Here is a 21221-nt window from a genome sequence, read left to right as displayed (position 1 = left end):
TAAAGAAGGATATATAGCTTTACAACTTGGCCTATATGGCTTGGGTGGGTTGGGCTCTGAGCTGCTAAGTAAAGTGTGTGTGTTATGTGTGAGAGTGAATGCATTTGTGCTTGTAGATGCAACAATTACAGCTCTATCATTCCTATATTAGCAATAACTCTTTTAACACACAAAATAACAAATAGAATAAATGTTGAAACTCAAATTACTCTCATTCAGTTGTGTGTTGTTTTTTCTGTGTCTTCCAAAGAAATTTTATGAAGCAACAAACATGCCACATACCTGGACCCCTAAATCCGCTATGATAAAACCATTATAGAGCATTCAGCTGCCCTACTGAAGCATTATAAGTTCCTATGATTCTTTCTGTATTGAACAACAAACCTTCCTGCTTCCATTGTCGCCTATTGCCTTACCTATACATTACAAATATGAAGAAATTCCCTTTATTTTATTTGAGAATAAGAACAGACTTTATTGAACATTGTGCTTAAATTTTATCTTTCAAAAGCACCAGATTAGAATATTTGTAGAATACTGCACCAGACCTGTTCATACAGGTGATGTTTTCTTTGCTGCAGAAGTTAAAGGATGAGCTGACATTGATTGTTGATCACGGTCTTTCTTTTGAGATAAAGAATCACAGCCAACTGTTGTCCAACACATTACAGGAGTCAGAACAAAGACATGCTACATTTTATATTTGTCCTTTAAAAAACATGTTATCTTTTACAATTTGAGAAATGCAATAAATGCCTGCTGGACAGGTACAAACAAAATGGTGACATATAACAGAGAATAATATGGGTTTGAAGCAACAAGCAGCAATGGTTCATACATCTGAACTTTTAAACCATGATCATGAAATCAGCTTACACTGCAGATTTTCAACTGTGTTAAGCTTTATCTTCTAACATGTAGAGGATCAACAACAGTTAGGATAAAACACCACATCTATACTTTATACGGTGTGTAAGATAACATCATACCAGCATGCTGTCAGGATGGCTGTTCCCTTTATCAGTTACAGGTGAAATCCCATTTCTGTTAATAAGAGGAGAGGTACAATTAGAAGAAAGCATCACATATGCAGAAAAATGTGTGTGTGGATGTGTGTGTTCGCTTACAGTAGTCTTGACTTCAGTGTTGGCTGGCATGAGGGGATGAGTCTCCTCCACCACGCTACTGGGGAAGTGGCCAACGCGAGCCTCCTGCTGTCCATAATAAGAGTCTTGTACCTACAAACAGAGCACAAAGACAGAAGATATTTACATGAGAGACTACTGCTCATGGATACAAGCTGCCTTAATGACTTCTAATACGACAAAGCAGAAGTTCAATCCTTCAAATATCTATTTATCTTACACTGCCAGCCCAGAAGAGGTTCCCTCTGTCCTTCAGCATTGCATAAACATAGATGAGCTGCCCCTGTCTGATAGGGATGAACCTGCAGTCTCCAGGGTAGTAATCCTGTAGTGCACGAGCTATCAGGATAGGATCTATGCAGGAATGCAGATGGAAAAGGAGGCATCATAAAAAGGATTTTGCACTTTAAAGGAATTATATGATTAGTGTTGGTTAATGTTAGAAATAAGTCTAGCAAAATATTCACAAAAGACTTGATGGGTGTGCTACTTACGGCTGCATTCAGCATCAGCGCAGAGTTTCTTGTCAGAGAGTTTGGGCATCTGTCTTCCAGCCTCATATGTTGGCAGAAACAGCAACACTGAAATGGCAAGCAAAAGTGTGCAAGACATGATTGTGAAGGCAGTTTATAATCCAAGAGCCTTTTTCTAGATGTCTTGTGGGCTTTTTACTTCCTTTCGTGTTTCTGCTGTCTCTGAGAAGTGATGGCAGAACCCTTTTATTTTCTCCCTGCCCCCCTACCTCATAAAAATGCACACACAGAGTGCCTTTCAAACTGTTCAAGCAGGTAAACAGGATGAGGAATGAGGAGGAGGAGGAGGAGGAGGAGGAGGAGGAGGAGGAGGGCCGGATTAGACAGACCCCTGCTTGTGTCCTGACCTCCCTCTCTCCTCATCTCTGAACCCCTCCATCACCCCTGCTCAAACAACATGGTTACTTTTATAGCAACACATTCCTCAGAGTTAATCTGTAATCTCTCCACCTCGTTCAACCACTAGATGTCAGAGCAGCTGCTATCTCTCTGCTAGCTCACCTCACCACTTTGCATCTTCTTCTCTGCACTGTGTCTCTGTGGATTACTCCCCCTTTACTCCCTCTTTACCTTTCCAGCGCTGGGGGCGGGGCTAGCGGCTGTATTTACATACTGTATGTTTCCACTGCCAAGGAAACCAGCTGAGCTTCTCTTGTGCAAACACTCCCGAACACACTCACTCACACACTCACCAAACAGGAAGACCATACCTGTTTGGTGTTAGTCGGCTGGGAACTGTCAAGGTAAGACAGACTTTTTTTTTGGTACTTTTGAAGTCAGTGCAAACTTGTGTTGACACAGGTTACATTTTTAAAGCAGAATTAATCCTGAGAATGTAAATATAGAAACCAATTTATTAGTCTGTTGTAGTTTTTCTGAATTAGACAGCGTGAGAGTGTGATTTCGTAAAGGATTGTGGAATGAACAGGTGAGATTGCAGATGGTGACGTCAACAATATCATAGGATACTGAGACTTATCACTGAAACAGTATTTTAACTTGTATTTTGTTCTTATAGAATACATTAACAAGAAAAAGTTCTGTGGTGACAGGAACTAGTGATACGTGGAACTTAGTTTGGTGTATAACAACCCTCAGTTTATCAGGGCTTTTAAGACAAGTGTGGTGGTGACTGTTTCTTAAAGATTTGTCTCAAATATATAACTTTGATGATGTTTCAAGAACATTCACTTAGCATATATTTATAGTTCAGCACAATGCCTTTGGAATTCAGGGAGGGGAGCAAAGATAATAGTGTTGCTGGTATTTCGGTCAGAGACACAAAAGCACCAGTCAGACAATAGACCTCCTTCAAGGTCTTGTGAGATTGTATTACTAGAAACCAACAGGTCTGGCACTCACACGTCGTCATACATGTTATTAACACTATATCTGTTTCAAATATTTCTAACTATCTCTTCTTACCCACAGGGTTTTCTGTGAAGAAGAGATGAGGATGATTCCAGCATTTAGGCCACTTGCACTGCTGTGAAGAGCTACTTTGGCAAAGACATACTCTGGATTATACCACTGGAAAGTAAACCCACCAGACGCCTCCAGACCAACACGGAATCCAAAAAAAGGATCCTTTTTTTAGGAGAAGAAAAACCCATGGCTGCCCACCGGCCTCCTGTTTGAGTTTGGATTACAGATACAAGGCCTAGGCATGATGCTTTCTACCTGAACAAGCCACCAACTGTCAACAATGTTTACCCCCAGGAAGAGCAGTCTTCCCTCCCCCAGCCTGGAGGACTCCTTCTTCCCCCTCTCCTCATCCTCCTCCATGTCTCTGTCCTTTGCGTTACCTTCATCCACATCTTCTCAAGGCTGCAGTGACAATGGAGGAGGGATAGAGACAGATCTGATACTCGCTGCAGAGCTGGGGCAGGCGTTACTGGAGAAGAATGAGGAGCTGGCAGCCTCTCTGGAGCAGAGTGAGAGGGAGTTGGAGGTGAGGATGATGCTGCTGGAACTATGAGTTTTAATTGTGTTTTGGAATGAGCAAAAAGATCACTCACAGCTGTTTCACAAACAACCAAAAGAGGCCTGTGTTGTTTCTGGCCTGCAGGGCAAACAAGGTAAAAGTGGATAGACTTGTAAGACAGTAACTCATGATTTTTCTTTAAATTTTAAATTTTATTTGACTGCTATTTAAAACCTGTCAGAAACACCTTATACAGAAGAGAATTAACAGGATAGTGTTTTCCAAAACAACAGTCATGTCAGGACATTTAAAAAACAGCAGGTTCAAGCAGTGCACTTTGTTGTATCAGTTATGGAGACCTGACATAAAAAAGATTGATGACAATAATTGAAGCAACTGGAATCAAGGTCCACATAAAGGAAAAAGTCCTGGTGGAAATTATCAAATGAATGATATCTTAATTCCTTTGTGCGGCCATATAAGTGATACTCAACTCAACTCAACTTTATCTATATAGCACCTTTCATACATAAAAACATGTGGCCCAAAGTGCTTCACAGAGTAACAGACAGTCAGAAAACAACAGCAATGGTAAAATTATAAAAGGCATGATTAAAAAAAAGAAATACTTAAAAAAGAAAAGAAAATCAGTACAGTAAAATTAATAAAATAAGTAAGAGTGGAAAGAAAGATAGAGACCCATCATTAATGTTCTTAAAACCTGGGCTTTGCAGTGGTCTTAAACTTTTCAATATTTTGTTACCATGTTATGAATTATTTTTAGCTTAACACCCCAGACCAGCTGAAAAATTGTTTAGCCAATGTCTGGTTTATTAAACAACAACAATTGAACTGTACAAAAACTTCATGAGTAGGACTGCCTGCATCCAATTATTGGCCAAATCTCCCCATAAGTGAAAGGGGTGTGAGGGTTTAAATGTACTCTTTCCGTGCTGATGGTATTCGATTGTCACTCTGTTTTCACTTCCATTTGATTGACTGTATTTTATAGTTTAGGTGGGGTCGGGATCTTTTGTATTCTAGCCGTCCTTCAAGTCCAAAACTGGCTTGACGCCTACATAAATACATAAAGCACCAGACAAGTAGAAACATGAATGTTAGCACGTTTTTTTGTGACGGTTAGCAGTTAATGGCAGTAGATGTAAGTATTCATGAAAGGAATATGTTATCTAAAATGTGATTCATGGAATTTATACCTGCACATTTTATTGAACCAATTACATTTCTATTGTTCTATTTGAGAAATGCTCTTTGAATCAACATTTTTTAAAACATCTGATGTACGAACTGTAGTTCTCCAAGGGTTGGCAGTCCAATTCCGGCTTCTCCAGTCTGCATGTTCAAGAATCCTTGGGCATGATACTGAACTCTAACTTGCCCTCAGAGTTAATATCTTTTAATGAGTGAATGTATATGCTGATGATGTTGTTTAAATGGCACATGGTGAGTGTTGACATACAGTGTCATGCATCTTTAATGGTGTGATGACTAGATAGGTGCTACATAAGTGCAGTCCTCTTATACTATATTAAAGTAAAGACGTACTGTGAAGTGGTAGAAAAAGGACACCAACTTGTAACTCAACTTAATGTTCAAAGTAAAAAGAGTACACACACACACACACACACACACACACACACACACACACACACACACACACACACACACACACACACACACACACACACACACACTCACACACACACACACACACACACACACAGTAATCTATGTATTTTAGGATCTGATAACTTCTCATTGAAGCCATTAAGTGTTGTGTTTAATGTCTCAGGCTGTACAGCAGGAGAAGCATGTTCTTCAGAGGAAGCTGGAAATGAACCAGCTGGATTCTGGGCAGAGGGAGGCAGAGCTGACGACAGATTTAGCCGCCTTGAGGGTGGAGCTGGATCGACATCACAGCCAAGGGCGTGACCGGCGGCGGGATGAGAGTGAACAGCTGACTCAGTTAGCCAACCACAACCAACGCCTGGTGGAGCAGCTATCAGAGGTTGGTTTGAATGCCACCAGCAAACAGGCAACCCTGCATTGTTGAGCTGATAACACACTTAAAGAAAACATGAAAATAATATTACAATGTTGTTATAATAAACAGAGTCTAAGCGTACATGTCTGTGTGTGTTTGTGTGTGGGAACTGTCTGCGTGTGTGTGTGTTGAAATATGCAGACTAGCAGGTTTAGGGAGTCAAAGCTTTGTCACAACAATAGAAGCATTTCTTCACTTTTTAATCTTCCTCCCATCTAGGCTGTGACACTTGAACACACCTTGAGGACTGAGCTCCGATCCCTCAGAGAAGAGATGGACGAATCATTTTTCAGCAGAAATATCAACTCCACACAGCTAGACAACATACAAGGAGAGGTATATTTACCTTTGGCATTAAATCAATGCAAAAGCAACTGCACCACTTTGAAAGTTATTGTTGCATCCATTCACACACAGTACTGTGTTACATGGCTGAACGGTGCAAAGTTACCACACACCATGGAAGTAAGGAGAGACATTCTTAGGGAAAGTCCACGTTCAACATTCAGTCCTTTGTGCTAATCCCAAGTTAAAGGTCCTGTGAGGAGTTGAGAGCTGATAATGCACAGCCTGAAATTAATACAGATGTCTACCTGACCTACATGACAGTTGAGACCATTTAGTGGCATTTTCTGTACATCTCTTAGTAATTTGGGACTGTACTGAGTTGAAACTTGAGAGCTAAATTTTTTTCCTGTAAAGGAGGTCAAGTCAGGCTGCATGGTGATGCACTGTTTGGTGCTTTTGCATCACTGCAAGTAGGTTGCTCAGCTGAATTCAGACTTGGGCCTTTCTGTAACATTTCTGAGTTTGCATGTTCTCCTTGTACATGCATGGGCTTGATCTTGTACTCCAGCCTCAGTCCAAAGATATGCTTGGCATCATAAGTATGGTCGTTTTTCTCTAAATGATAGCCCTGTGACAGCTGAGATAGGCTCCAGCCCTCCAACAACACAGAACAGGTTCAGCAGTATAGATAATTGATTGCTAGATGAAGGTCAAGACTGTTGAAAGTTAAGTCTCAATTAACTTGAAATCAAATCTTAAGTTTTGTGTTTGTGACTTGAGTCTAGTAAGTCTAAAGGGCACAGGTCTGCTGTCGAGCACCTATGAAATTAGAGATAAAATATAATCCATGAAGCAGATTAAGTAAACCCATGAAGATTATCCAGACCTAAGGGAAAAGTATTCATATCTCAAGGCATTGATATCTGATTGTAAAGTCATTCTATTGAACTGATATGAATGCAAGGTATTTGAATGTTAAACAGGAATGTAATCCTGCAGTCAGATCATTTATTCACAATCTAAATATGCCAATAATTTGATTGGCACTTTTTTAAACATTCTTTACTGCGCCATCTCATCAATAATTTGTGTTTATTCATGTTTCTTGTGTCACAGAACAGAGTTTTGAAGGAGCGACTGTCACACAAGGAGACACAACTTAAAGCTTCACAAGATGACAGTGATAGACTTCGAGTGGAGAGAGAGGCACTGAGAGAGAAGCTGTCGGACCTACAGACCAAACTGCGAGAGAAAGAGGCAGAGGTGAGGATCAGTGGCTATCAGGTATTTAACATGAGCTGGAGTGCTGAAAGATGAAGCCTGAGGGAGAATGGAGCCGCAGGATACATAACTCATCACTAACGGGAGTCACTAACATGGCTAATTTGAAGCTCTTGATGTGTGTGTGTTTGTGCGCTTGCGTGCTTCTCTGACTGTTTGTGTGTCTATGTAGCTAGAGCAGGAGCAGGGGGTGGTGTTTGAGTTACGAACCTTGAATCGCTCTCTGCAGCAGAAAGATCTGAACCTGGGAGAAGAGAGCTTCCTGGACAGTAGAAACACACAACCTTTGTCTCTGCATAGTGAAATTCAGCAAACACAGGTACACACACACACACACACACACACACACACACACACACACACACACACACACACACACACACACACACACACACACACACACACACACACAGACAGACAGACAGACAGACAGACAGACACAGACACATCATTGATTAACTTCTCTGACAATTACAACTTTCCCTTGCATGTGTTAATTCAGACCCCTTACTGACATTCAGAGCTTGATTGTATGAAACTAAAACTAACTCTCTGACTAAATGCTTTTTGTGTCTGCTTATTTTTCCTGATTACGCACAAATAATAAGTGTTTTGACCTCAGTAACCTATTCTCTCTGTTGTTTTGTGTTTATCTCTCCTGTTAACCAGGCTAAAGAGGCTCTTCTAGCTCACTCCGACGTCCTGCAAGCAAAAGATGAAGAGATACAAGACCTCAAACAGGAGGTCAGTTAAATTGAATGCAACCAAACACACACTCAAAACCAAAGGGTTGATGAAAGGTTTGACCAAATCCATTTAGAGGGGGGTTAAACTTAAAAAATGGAGGAACAGAGCGTAACATTGTAACATGCTGAGGAACTTGATGTTTGAATTGACTTTGGCTCCCCCTTGTGGACAAAGTTGTACATCTTATTTTTGCTGATTTTGTCTTGTTGATGAGTGAATTGTTTTTTAAGCAAATATATCATTCACAAAGAATCTTTGTCAGAGAAACTGTCAAAACTGCCTTTTTGTCAGCAGCAGTTTCAGGCATTGATGATGAAAGAAAATTAACAGACTTATCACTGATGAGCTCACTGATGAGCTGTTGTAAAGAGACATCCATTCTAATTTCTTTCTTTCTGTCAATTATACACCTCTCAGGTTCAATCCCAACTAGAAGAGCTGGAGTCTTTAAGGGAGGAAATCAAGCCATTTAGAAACAGTCCTGATAAACCAAGCTACAGGTAACACAATGCAACAGTGTATTTGGTTTGAACCATCACTGTCAATGACTTGAGCCAACAGCAATGCAAACTTTTACTTATTATTCAATCAATGTCCAGTTTCTTAGAGAACGACCTGGCCACTGTGCGTCAGGAGAAAGAAACACTTACTCAGCAGCTTCTCAACACCATCAAACACAAGGTGACGCTGTCTCAAGAATTGGATGCGTGGCAGGTGAGTCTTTGTGCAGGGAGATAAAAGTGTGCAGAAGATCGTCTCATTATCTGACCAACTGACCCTTCCGTGTCGATACAGGAGGACATGCGGTTGGTGATCAATCATCAGGTGCAGCAACAGGAGGAGGAGAGAAAGCAAAAAGAAAGGGACAAAGAAAACACAGGAGGACTCCAAAGAAGCAAGTCTTTGAGAATGCGGGGTGAAGGAGGGAAAGGATTCTTCTCCTTTTTCAAAGACAAATGACAGAGAAAGGTGTTGTCTGTGTAGAGGAGAGAGTATTATTAGTCTTTGACCTTGCCACTATATTTGGGACCTCAGCTGCAAGATAACATTTTTTTTAATGTCATATCAGCATCACCAGTGAAATGTTTACAGACTTTATTTTTGAATGTATTTGTATATATTTATGTATTGAGTATTTCAAATACTTTTAACGACTTAATATAAAAAACTTCAAGCCACCAATGACTTTCTAAATGTGGTTTATATCTTGTCGTTGTGACTCACCCTAGTATTTTAAAGCTGTGTGTGTGTGTGTGTGTGTGTGTGTGTGTGTGTGTGTGTGCGTGTGTGTGTGCGTGCGTGCGTGCGTGTGTGTGTGTGTGTGTGTGTGGGTCACTGACTTCATGATCTGAAATCGCACATGACATTGCAAACTGGCACATAGGTGCTTTTCAAAAGAATATTTATGAACATTTCAAAGATATAGAATCTGCTTCATAAATGTGAAAATATTAGAATTGAAAAACAGTTTGAGGTTACTTCAGAATTGAGTCAGAAACTTTGCTGAGCAAAGATAAAAGTAGCATGACTAAATGGCCCATACTGCAGCCAGCCATCAGGGGGGAACCAATATACAGTATCTCACAAAAGTGAGTACACCCCTCGCATTTCTGCAAATATTTAATTATATCTTTTCATGGGACAACACTGCAGAAATGACACTTTGATTCAATGTAAAGTAGTCAGTATACAGCTTGTATAACAGTGTAAATTTACTGTCCGTTCAAATAATTCAACATACAGCCGTTAATGTCTAAACCACCGGCAACAAAAGTGAGTACACCCCCAAGTGAAAATGTCCAAATTTGGCCCAAAGTGTCAATATTTTGTGTGGCCACCATTATTTTCCAGCACTGCCTTAACCCTCTTGGGCATGGAGTTCACCAGAGCTTCACAGGTTGCCACTGGAATCCTGTTCCACTCCTCCATGACGACATCAAGGAGCTGATGGATGTTAGATACCTTGCGCTCCTCCACCTTCTGTTTTGAGGATGCCCCACAGATACTCAATAGGGTTTAGGTCTGGAGACATGCTTGGCCACTCCATCTCCTTTACCCTTTAGCAAGGCAGTGGCCGTCTTGGAGGTGTGTTTGGGGTCGTTACCATGTTTGAATACTGCCCTGTGGCCCAGTTTTTGAAGGGAGGGGATCATGCTCTGCTTCAGTATGTCACCGTACATGTTGGCATTCATGGTTCCCTCAATGAACTGTAGCTCCTCAGTGCCGGCAGCAATCATGCAGACCCAGACCATGACACTCCCACCACCATGCTTGACTGTAGGCAAGACACACTTGTCTTTGTACTCCTCACCTGGGTGCCGCCACCCACGCTTAACATCCTCTGAACCAAATTAGTTCATCTTGGTCTCATCAGACCACAAGACATGGTTCCAGTAATCCATGTCCTCAGTCTGCTTGTCTTTAATAAACTGTTAGCTGACTTTCTTGTGCATCATCTTTAGAAGAAATGTGAGGGGTGTACTCGCTTTTGTGAGATACTGTATTGGCTTTACTTCTTGAGAGGTTTCACATCACCCATCTTTGTATACAGTCTATGTGCTGAACAATGAAGATATTAGGTACTAAGATACCTAAGTGCTGAGGGTCAATATAGATTATGGTGGTCATTTCTTGTTAATTTTTCTTGTGACTGCTGTCACTCATTTTGTCCATTGTTTCTACTAAAAATATTAATGATTGGAGCTTTAAACAGAACTTTAATTTGTTGCGAATAATATGAACCAGGAAGAAAAAAGACAACCAATATGAAATAAATAACATCTTTTAATAAATTAAGTCAAAAATGACAGTCACTCTACTCCACTTCTCTTTGCTCATATTAAATAATGCATAAATAATACATACCCAACATTTCTTCTTTTACATAGGACTAAAAGAGCCCAGAAGCTGTGTGTGTAGTGCAGAATGCATACAGGTAGTTGCTTCCACATGCCTGCAGGCCTATTTTCATACAGTACAGTCCTGGCTTAATAGAGTCAGTGCGGAGCCCCTCACAAAAACCTCAGCTTGATATAAGATTGGAGCAGCTCCTTTCCCTTTAAACAGGCTTATATGCTTGCAAAACAAAAGACATACAAGTTGAGCTCACAAACACACAATCACTTACTCATACACACTGTTTTAAGGATGATACTACAGTTTTTTTTTTACCTATTTATAATCCTGCCAACTATTTTGCGATTGTAAAAAATCAGCTGACAAAGTCTGGCTTTAGATAAGAATACATTTAACTAATGTATTCATTCTGTTAATGACCATGTGGTTATGCAGAGGGCAGCACTCTTTTTAAAACACAACCGTATTTGTGCATTCTGGAATCAGAAGTACACAAAGTCAAGGTTGATGAGCAAGCTGATAAAAAGCATTACACTGGTGAGCTATGCAAAATAAAAGTACAATGGGAGTGTTTCAGTTTCTGAGGAGAAAAGCAAGTCAATTTGGTCACTTGGAAATGAGAAATCTGCATTGTTTTTACAAACAAAGGTGGTCCACTGAAAGATCGGGCTTAGAAGAATTATAGTAAGGAGGGTAAAATAGAAAAAACAAAACTATCTTCTGATATACTTCATATACATTACATTTCTGTAAGACTACATACAGTATAAAACTTATTTAAGTCCAGTTTTAGTGCATTCTTTAAGTTTTCTCTGTCCAGAAGATGATGCCCATTCTGGTTTCAAGTGAACAGCAATAAATCTCCAGTCAAAGTGGTCAATTCCCTTAAAAATATTCATCCATCCTCTTGTCACGCAAACAGAAAACATTGCCTCAGTTCTGAGAGGTAGGTTGCAAGAAGATGACATGCATCAATTCAAGGAAACATTTGGGCTTCATCACCCGAGCAGTCCACGATAGTCAGGTGGTCTGTAGAGTGTCTGAGTGGGGCTAAAAAAACAACAACCTTGGTATATCAGGTCATAATGAAGCCTCCAAAACAGGTCTCTGAATGGATGTCCTGATTGTGGGTTGTAATTCCAGCTGGGATTAAGAGGGGGGTTATCCCACATTGACACCTAGGCCCACCTGCAGTTTGTCACCTCTGTGATTTACAAAGGCACCCATGATCAGGGTGGCAGGGAGAGGGGTCAGACGTTTCTCCAACACACCTCCTATTATACACCGGCTGTTTATCATACCTGAATGCACACAAAAAGGTGTTTATGTTGAATCATTTCTTGATATTTTTCCAGCACAATAAAATGTTATTTCAAGTTGCAGAAAGAAATTTACCTCGGAAGACCATGTTGGCTTCTGGGAGTTCCATCTGGTACCCGAATGAGGTTGTGGTCTCCTGCGTCCTGGTACTGGCTTCAAACTCTACCCCAACTTGGATCTGGTGAAGGCAAACACACAAATGAAAATGTTGTGAAAGTTATATATTTTTGGGGGCATTTTTGCCTTTATGGACAAGAAATGCAGGGAGCAGAGAGCGGGGGAAGACATGTAGCAAATGGTTGCGACCGGGAGCCGAACTGGCAACCACTGCATGTGGGGCGCTTAGACCGCTCGGCCACCAGCGCCCCACAAATGAATATTGTCTAACTGCAACTTAATTGAATTGTTTGTGTGCATGTGGTAGATTGGTATTTGCTGTACCTGTTTGTTAGCTCTGTGATAGTAGCTAGCATGGGCCCCTCCTTTCCCAGCATTCAGTGTCGCCACCCAGTTTGGTCCTGCATGTGTCAGAAAAAAAGGCAAAACCAGGAAGTTAAACAGATCAGGAAAGATAAAGTAATTCTGATTTTCTTAAGGAGATTTTTTTTAAAAATCTCACTTGAGTACTGCCCAGCCAAGGTAAGGATTCCTCCTTCCTCTGCTCGACCACGATGGTAGACCAACTCCCCTCCTAACACCAGCCCAGAAGAGACACTCTGAAGGAAGTGTGCCACAAGGATGACTGTCCAAAGAAACATACAAAAACAGTTGGAAACATCATCATATCCATTTATCTGCTGAATCAGAGGGGTCCAAAGTGGAGAAAAATGAGAAATTGCAGAAAATGTCAGCCCAATACTAAACTGCAATACTTCCTCTAATAAGCACATCAATATATTGTAGCATATTATTTGGAACTAAAGATGAAAACTCAATGAAGCTCTTATGTGTCATTCCTTACCTGACTCCCTGAGAATGTCTGGGTTGGCCACAGTCACAGCGGCGGTGAAGTCGTTCCCTCTGTACTCAGTTTCAAACTGCCACGTTACAAACTGAGACTGCTGGGTCTAAGTTTAATCATGTCAAAGCATTGCGTTATTTATGCAACATACAACATTCATTATAAAGTGGTGTTAGTATTATTGAGCAGTGAGCACTTTACTGGACTAATTTAGATACTGTCAGAATTTTACATTCTCTCTTTTCTTGCCCAGCTCTTGTATATGTGTAAACCTACTTGGCAATAAAGCTGATTCTGATACTGTGTAAGACAAGTTTCCTGTGCAGATGAGACAGACATGTTACACAGGATCTTACCTGAAACACTGATCTGGCTCGTACACGCTCAGAGAGATGCAGCAGAGCATGGGCGTTTAGACTCCCTGAAGAGTCCATCTCACCTATCAGTGCTGGGGCATCCTAAAATGTGGGGGAGGATCATCACGAACTGTCAACTCAAAAAGCAACAGCTCTATCTGTTTCTTATCACTGTATACAGCCACGCCCTTTAACCATAACGTAGTGATTACTTATTTAATATCTAAAGACGTGTATGTGTTTGACCTTGTCCTTGCTGTAGTCATCAGACTGCAGATGCTCCACATGGAATCGATAATATGAAGGACTGACAGCACTGAGGTGTAGAGTGTGACTGGCCTGAAATCAAACACACACGTGATGATAAGAAGGATAACAAACAAAACAAAAAAATGCACACCCTTATCTTAATATCAACAAAAATGTTTAAATGTATTGTAATGTGGGTAGGAGAAAACCTTAAAGAAACTGCTCAGAGTTTTATTGAGGATCATCTTGACACCCTCAATCTGTTGAGGGAACACATCTGGAAGATGGGGGAAATAATGAAATATTAGTGTTAACTTTAAGGCCTTGATATACAATGTTACCAACTGATTACCACCTGGGAAATGTTGTGACAGTGATTGATGTCAGAAATGCCCAATTAAATTTTTTTAATCATGGGTCTTTATGATAACAGCTTTTTCAAAGAAAAACATACAAGCTGAAGCAATAAATACAGAAGCCCTGAAAGGACATGATTAAATATATATTACTCTATCCATTTTCTTGAGATAACAGATACAATGGGATCATTTTTCTCGTTTTTATCGAGAGAATGAAGCCCATTTTTTGTATTTATGATCTTCAACCAGTAAGATAAATGTTTCATTAGAAAATGTCTTCTTATTCTTTATGGAAGAAAATTTTTCAACGTTTGTGAAAAAATAAAAATACAATAATAATTAAAGAAACTAATAACAGGCCTTTCCTATTACCTGAAGTTACTGGGTTCCCATATGTATAAATGTTCTCCTTTTATGTTTGCATGGAAGCCCTAAAAAGAACATGATTAAATACATTTTATTTTCTCAGTTTTCTTGTCCTATTCTTCTCGTTATCTCAAGAAAACAAAGCTTGATATCTTGAGATAACGAGAAAACTAGGTTGGGATATTGAGAAAACAAGTGAAATCAACTCGTTATCTCAAGAAAACAGAGAAAATAAAACATATTTAATCATGTCATTTTAGGACTTCCATAAATAAAGATACACATGACAGATTATTTTGTAAAGTGCATTTATTTGGGATATACATTCCAAGACCAGAATAAATGCATTGCTCAAAACTGGCAGCAAGATTCAGCTGTAGCCTTCATTCAAAAAACTACTTGTCATTACCCAGACATACCTTTACAGCTCCTGTGTAGAGAATGAAAGCTGCCTGGATTGGGTAGGCGGCCTTCTCTCCTCTCCCAGCGTGGCGGACTGTCCCAGTGAGCAGGATGTGCATTCCAGCGAGAGGGAGAGGGGTCCGTCGAGAAAGGCCAGTTCTGATGGCCCGGACCGGAAGACAATGCTAAAACGCTGCCCATGTGGGCCCAACACTTCCTTCAAAACACAGAGACAAAAATAATACATTTATGATGATGCTTAGACCCCAAGCAGCCTGTGCCTCTGTCATTCACAGCCAGTCTCCAGAGACAATATAAGAGATATCAAGACGTATTTTTTCCTGTGCCAAAATGTGTTTTAAGAATACTCCAACAAGTTTACAATGTGTCCATGGTATGCTATTATACGGATACTGGAACTCACAGCTTAAGTTTCAGGAGGTAAAGGACATCAGAGATGCAAACAAATGGGTATTAAACTTGTATTTTTTATGCATTTTAATGTCTTCTTAAATCGGCCTCAATTACATTGGAATTGCCGAGAATATGAATGACTGTTTATCTTGTAACCCTGGCTGTTGTTTTTCATGTGCAGGTGCAGCATTCCGTTAGCTAGCATGACCTTAGCATCCGAAAACACAGACATATATTTGCAGTGTTTACTTTAATCCCCCTACCTCTATTAATGTAGGCAGGCCTTAAAATCCCGAGCAGCAATGACAAACGGACATCACAAGAACTGTCAGGTTCATATATGCAGAGATAAACAACTAAGCGAGGATAAATGATGCTGGGATACACTGATGCTGCAAATAACTCCCTTCTCCAGATGCAAGGTGCAACGAGATAATGTGTCCGTGTTTAAACACGATTCTACTTTGTGACAAATCATGGTTTGATACTTAATCGGGTATGCCATCACATTTTATTGTAATTTAATAGAAATAACAACGATACATATAAAGTGTACTAACTCTAACCTAGTACAAACATTTTTGTAGGCTGTGTCCAGTACGGGGATTAAGAATGCTCTGGTATGCAGTTTAAAGGTAACGGAGTTTTGTTTCTACCCGGACTACTGTATGTGCGACACAGCATTCAACGCAAGCTTCTACAGGTGATCACATTGTTCGGCTTTGATGTACCGCAGCGCCGGGGAGCATTAGAAGGTCAACGGCTCTTTTCTACATTACAGAACATTTAATTTTCATTAATAATCTGAGCTAGTCTCACACACAGCTTATCGATGATACTAACTTAAATACAGAGTCGTATTAGATCGTGATGAGGGAAGCAGAAGGTGGTCATTTTCACTCCCACGCGTTCCTCTTCGTTTCGTTTGGGGCAGCCTTCCAGGGATTTTAGTTCTGTGTGTTGCCTCCTGTCCTTTCCTGTTGAACATGTCTCCTTCGCTGTCCATGTTGCTAGTAGGAGAGGGGAACTTTTCGTTCTCTGCCTCTGTGACTCAGTTTTACAGTGGAACAGAAACTAGCGTGACAGCCACTTGTCTGCAGCCTCAGGAGGAGGCACTGCGACACGAAAGAGCTGCCACCAACATCCAGATTATCAAGGACTCAGGTACGGCCTCTTTATTTCCTGTCCATATAGAGAGATTGATATTATGTGACTGAAGTTTTTTCTTTAACTTTTTCGTATGTGTTATTTGTTCAGGAGGAACAGTACTTTTCAATGTGGACTGCACAAAGCTGGGGGACTGTACCTCTCTCCAGGGTCGTGTGTTTGACCGTGTGGTGTTCAACTTCCCTCACTGCGGGAGGAAGAGTGGGGTCAAAAAGAACAGGGACCTTCTCAAAAACTTCTTCCTCAGGTATCACCATCGATGACTTTATATATGAATTGGTGCAAAGATAAGATACTCCTTTATTGATCCCCAGAGGGAAAATTCAGGTGTTGCAGCAACTCAAAGACAAAAAGGAAGTGTAAGATAATTTTCTGCAACATTTGGGACTAAAAAGAACCCAATCTGACATTCTTTGCAGTTCACACTTTGACCAAAAATTTTGTTTTAATTTTTTTGATTTATGTCCTAGCTCACTTTTTCCTCAGAGTAAGACTGTTAGTTAAAGCTTTATTTTTTCATTTTATCAATACAAAAAACTCTTATTATTATAATAGCTAATGATGTCTTGCTCTCTTTGTGTATTTCTTTATATTCAAACTCAAAAAAGTTTGCCACTCCAAATTATCAGAGACCTTCTCAAAAACTTCTTCCTCAGGTATCACCATCGCTGGCTTAAATATACCGCATTTTCATCTGTCTTAATTTGATTTATATATAAATTGGTGTAAAGATAAGATACTCCTTTATTGATCCCTAGAGGGGAAATTCAGGTGTTGCAGCAACGCAAAGACAAAAGGAGCAAATGAGGGAATGTGGGGAAAAAAGTGTAAAATAATTTTCTTCAACATTTGGGACTAAAAATAACCAAAATATTGACATATTTTGCAGTTTATACTTTCACCAAAAAGTCAGTATTTTTCCCTTTTTTTTGTTTGTATCCTAGCAAAATCTCAGATTGTTATGAGGACTAATGATTTCTTGCTCCTAATGTACATTCTTCTATATTCAAACTCAAGTTTGCCATTCCACCTTTCATGAAGTTATCAGGAGCACCTATTAAGCTTCATTGGCCTGTTGGTGAACGATGTTGGTCTAAGTCGCTCTTGATAAAGATAAAACACAGAACAATTAGAAAAAGACAATAGGCTCAAAACTAGGACATCAAACCCAAACAAGGCAGTTAGACTGAATATAAAACTCTTATGTAAATAGAAGTTGATAAAATGTAATTTTATTTCTCTACACTAAAAACTGAAATGACAAGCAGATCACATCTGAAGTAATATTTTAGTAAGAATGAAAATGTCTTCAATAACTGTAACCAAGTTGCCTTTTGGATGAAACTTTCAGTGACCAACATCATTGAAAGTCCATATATGAATCATGCTCTTTGCAGGTGCAAAGGAAAACATATTGAATTGTAAGGAGACCAGATGACTTATAATAAATAAAGTGCATGGTCTTGTATGTGTATGCATTGTTAGCTGTCTATACTGTATGTGCAGTCTGCAAGATGTAATATAGCATGATTCAGTGATGTGTGTTTTGTTGTATTTCTGTCCTTCCAGTTGTGTTGAGCTGCTGGCTGAAGATGGAGAGGTTCATGTGTCCTTGTGCAACGGGCAGGGTGGGACACCAGTCGACCACCCGAAGCGAGAGTGGCACAACAGCTGGCAGGTGGCTGCCATGGCAGCAGAGGCACACCTGATCCTTAATGACGTCCGACCTTTTGAGAGCGAGAAATACCAGAGCTACAAGTGCACCGGATACAGGTAAGGAGCGAAGGTGAGTGTTGCAGTGTACAAATAGAAGCAGCTCTTTGTGTCCCTGTGCGTTGGTGTAAGTGTTTGCATATTGCTGTCATATAACGGTGGTGTTGCTGTTGTACAGGAGCCAGGATAAGGGCTTTCATGTGGAGAAGGCTTTAGTCCACGTGTTCATTCGCAGCATCCCCTACACCTCTGCTCAGATACTTACAGTAGAAGAGGTGGTTGAGGGGGAGAGAGTCCAGTACAACATACCTGCTGAGCTCAGTGATTACATATTCAGGTACAGTAACACAGACACTCTCGTAATGCCAACACAAATGCATGATACATCCACTTATGCCTGCTGTCTCTTCTCTTTCATCAGGGGATTTCTCTGCTCAGGCTCTGTCCACCCAGTCAGGTTGGTGCAAGATTATATTATCAAAGGTCTCACAGAAAAGTGGTCGGTCTCTATGACAACAGAGACCATTCCATTCCTCCTCACAGCCAAACAGCTGCAAGCGAGTCGTGACGTAGACAGTGCCCACTGCTACTGGATTAACCTTATTCAGAAAGACCTCAGCCCGGATGCGGACGCCCCCATAGACAAAGAGACAGATTCACTTCAGGGACAGGCAAACACACAGAATGCCTCTTCAACTATATGTGTAACCTCACATAAAGCTGACAGAGTGAGGAGCAAAGGACTTGAGAGCTTAATGTCTGCATGCTCTGTCGATGTTGACCCCGATGAGGAAAGTGGTGTTTTTCTGCTGCGTCCATCCCTGATCCCTCAGATGGAATTGCTTCCAACTAAGAAAGAAGAGTGGATTACGAATGCAGAGGGTCATGTTGAGTGTGCAGAGAGTAATATAAATGTTGAACAACATGATAAGGAGGGGCCCTGTGGGGACTGTAATGGTGTCACCAGCTTTTTATTTGGCATTAGTGGCCTAGTGTTCAAGAACATGCACATTAGCCTCTGGGCTCTGCCGGCATTTCATGAGCTCCTAATCACAGGCATTTTCCCGGCAGACTGTGAGCCAATCAAACTGCTTGGAGAAAGGCTGGAAACACTCCTCGTTCCCTATGGGGTTTCCCTCATCACAGAAAAGCAGGGTCTGCGTCTGACAGCAGCACCAATGGGTTTGGTTGGAAGGGTCTTTGAGGGAAAAGCATCCAACAACACAAGCCATAACAGCATCACCGTGTCTCTAAATTTGGACCTCCTCGCTGTGCTCCTCTTCTCACTCCCTGATTGGCGGATCCTGTGGTCTCATGACGAGCGCTTCTTAAAACAGTTTGCACTATGCCCGCTGCCAGGCGAACCCTTTCAGCCATTCTCCCTGTTCCCTGAGCACTTCAGCTTTGACATCAGCTTCTGGACGGGGCCGATATGGGAGGAGAGGAAGTTCCACGCTGTGGTCCGAGAGGCCAGTCGTGGGACCGTGGAGCAGGTTAAACTCATCGACAGGTTCTCTCATCCTGACCTGAGCCAGACCAGTTACTGCTACAGACTCACCTACCGCTCACACGCGCATGCTCTGTCACACAGACAAGCGCTCCAGTTTCATCAGCAGCTGGAATCCTTACTTTCCTCCCAATTACAAGTTAATATCAGATAGCTGTATTGTATAACATAAGAAAATGTATGTGAAGAGTGTTTACAGTAGTTGAGGCATTGTTTACTGTTGTGTGTTATTGAATGTGAAATAAAGAATGTGAATAAAGAAACCGATGGTCTCGTCATTCAAACATAATGTAATGCCTATATTTAACTCTATAGTTCAAAAACAACATATCAAATCTTAAAAATGGAAAGTTTGTTGTTTAATAAAATAGATGCACATTTCAAACCTGATTCCAGCAGCATTTTTGAAAACAGGGACAGGGATAAACAAAGCACTGAAGTAGTTAGGTAAAAAACAACTGGAGGTACTGCTCTCAACTTATCAAGTAAATTTGCAACAGGTTAGTCACATGACTGGGAATAAAAAGAGGCATTTCAGAGAAGCCCAGTCTCTTAGAATTAAAAGCAGGAGGAGATTCACCACTTTGGGGGGGCCCGTTTGAGAAAATAATTGAGCAATCTTAGGATAATGTTCATCAGTGTAGGATTGCAAATAGTTTGGTTATTTCATTACCAAACAAATCCAAATTTTCTTTAAAATAGGACTACAATTTCACTTGACAAAATGCTTGAGCACAGGCCTCTTGGTGAGTCTGCTGATAGCTATTAAAATCAAAAAGTAAAAAAAATGTTCTATACTTACGTGAAAAGGTATTATTATACAAAAATGATAATAATACCTCTATTTATATAGCACCTTTTAAAAACCATGGTTTACAAACTTGCTTGACAAGCAACAGGGCTCATAAAAAACAAAGAAAAATAAACAGCAGAGACAGCTTAAACCCAAATTAAAATCAGACATCAAGAAAATAAACACAAAAGACCCAAACAAAAATTTGACGTGACATCACAGGCAACCCAAGAATCCGACCGTATGTACTGAGACCAAAGGGACAAAGAAAGTAAGAGGATGAAAAATATAAAAGGAAAGAATGAATAAAAAGGGGCTACAAGCAATAAAAGGGAATAAAGCACTAAAAGGAGTAAAAGCAATAAGGTGAAAAAAGCAGTACAGAGATAAAATCATCAATATAGATCAAAAGTGATGAAAGAAATTAAAATACAATAAATGAAAGCCAAGAAGCTAAAAGACAATAACGAAAGGTAAAGACATAAAAAGAGATAAAAGCATTAAAAAGAAATAAATAAATCAAGATGAATAAAGGCAGTAAAGGCAGCAAATGAGATATTGATAGAGTAAAACAGTTAAAGGAAAATAAGATGGGATTAAAAGTAAAATGATATTAAAAGTAGTAAGAAGACGCATAAAAGCAAGTCTATAAAAGTGAGTTTTAAGAAGAGAATAACACAACCAACATGAAGTAAGATAAGCTATACTTTATTGATCCACCATTGGGATAAATTATTGTGTTCCAGCAGCTTACAACACTGGACAGAGGAATACA

The 21221-nt window shown here is 40.3% G+C and overlaps 4 protein-coding genes across 7 annotated transcripts; 2 read left to right on the top strand and 2 right to left on the bottom strand.

Annotated features, from left to right (window-relative positions):
• Positions 1 to 477: 477 nt before the first annotated feature.
• Positions 478 to 2469, bottom strand: mia (MIA SH3 domain containing). 3 transcript variants are annotated; one of them, XM_034683983.1, is made up of 5 exons: positions 2389 to 2469; positions 1640 to 1726; positions 1366 to 1499; positions 1128 to 1238; positions 478 to 1044 (listed from the first exon to the last, which is right to left on the bottom strand). In XM_034683983.1, exons 2-5 carry the CDS (start codon positions 1686 to 1688, stop codon positions 1021 to 1023), a joined length of 318 nt encoding a protein of 105 aa, XP_034539874.1. In that variant the 5' UTR covers positions 1689 to 1726; positions 2389 to 2469; the 3' UTR covers positions 478 to 1020. The 3 variants fall into 3 exon arrangements, with proteins under 3 accessions (XP_034539874.1, XP_034539873.1, XP_034539872.1); XM_034683982.1 differs by lacking the exon at positions 2389 to 2469 and adding an exon at positions 2180 to 2231; XM_034683981.1 differs by lacking the exon at positions 2389 to 2469 and having other exon boundaries at positions 1640 to 1905.
• On the top strand, positions 2321 to 9069 carry bicdl2 (BICD family like cargo adaptor 2). 2 transcript variants are annotated; one of them, XM_034683979.1, is made up of 10 exons: positions 2321 to 2421; positions 3110 to 3629; positions 5416 to 5631; positions 5887 to 6003; positions 7072 to 7218; positions 7409 to 7555; positions 7906 to 7980; positions 8401 to 8483; positions 8583 to 8697; positions 8779 to 9069. In XM_034683979.1, the coding sequence occupies exons 2-10, from the start codon at positions 3384 to 3386 to the stop codon at positions 8941 to 8943; spliced, it is 1311 nt and encodes a 436-aa protein (XP_034539870.1). In that variant the 5' UTR covers positions 2321 to 2421; positions 3110 to 3383; the 3' UTR covers positions 8944 to 9069. The 2 variants fall into 2 exon arrangements, with proteins under 2 accessions (XP_034539870.1, XP_034539871.1); XM_034683980.1 differs by lacking the exon at positions 2321 to 2421 and adding an exon at positions 2922 to 3027.
• Positions 9070 to 10749: 1680 nt separating this feature from the next.
• On the bottom strand, positions 10750 to 15691 carry si:dkey-71l1.1 (uncharacterized protein LOC569883 homolog). The gene is made up of 10 exons (XM_034683674.1): positions 15530 to 15691; positions 14870 to 15069; positions 13935 to 14002; positions 13723 to 13815; positions 13477 to 13578; positions 13121 to 13226; positions 12779 to 12901; positions 12601 to 12677; positions 12235 to 12337; positions 10750 to 12140 (listed from the first exon to the last, which is right to left on the bottom strand). The coding sequence occupies exons 2-10, from the start codon at positions 15051 to 15053 to the stop codon at positions 12001 to 12003; spliced, it is 996 nt and encodes a 331-aa protein (XP_034539565.1). The 5' UTR covers positions 15054 to 15069; positions 15530 to 15691; the 3' UTR covers positions 10750 to 12000.
• Positions 15692 to 15922: 231 nt separating this feature from the next.
• Positions 15923 to 19916, top strand: fdxacb1 (ferredoxin-fold anticodon binding domain containing 1). The gene is made up of 5 exons (XM_034684391.1): positions 15923 to 16430; positions 16524 to 16680; positions 18003 to 18206; positions 18325 to 18483; positions 18568 to 19916. Exons 1-5 carry the CDS (start codon positions 16253 to 16255, stop codon positions 19805 to 19807), a joined length of 1938 nt encoding a protein of 645 aa, XP_034540282.1. The 5' UTR covers positions 15923 to 16252; the 3' UTR covers positions 19808 to 19916.
• Positions 19917 to 21221: the final 1305 nt, after the last annotated feature.

This window comes from Notolabrus celidotus, chromosome 5, assembly GCF_009762535.1.
Source record: "Notolabrus celidotus isolate fNotCel1 chromosome 5, fNotCel1.pri, whole genome shotgun sequence".
NCBI lineage: Eukaryota > Metazoa > Chordata > Actinopteri > Labriformes > Labridae > Notolabrus > Notolabrus celidotus.
The sequence above is the reverse complement of the archived record's forward strand: the minus strand, read 5'-3'. Positions and strand labels throughout refer to the sequence as shown.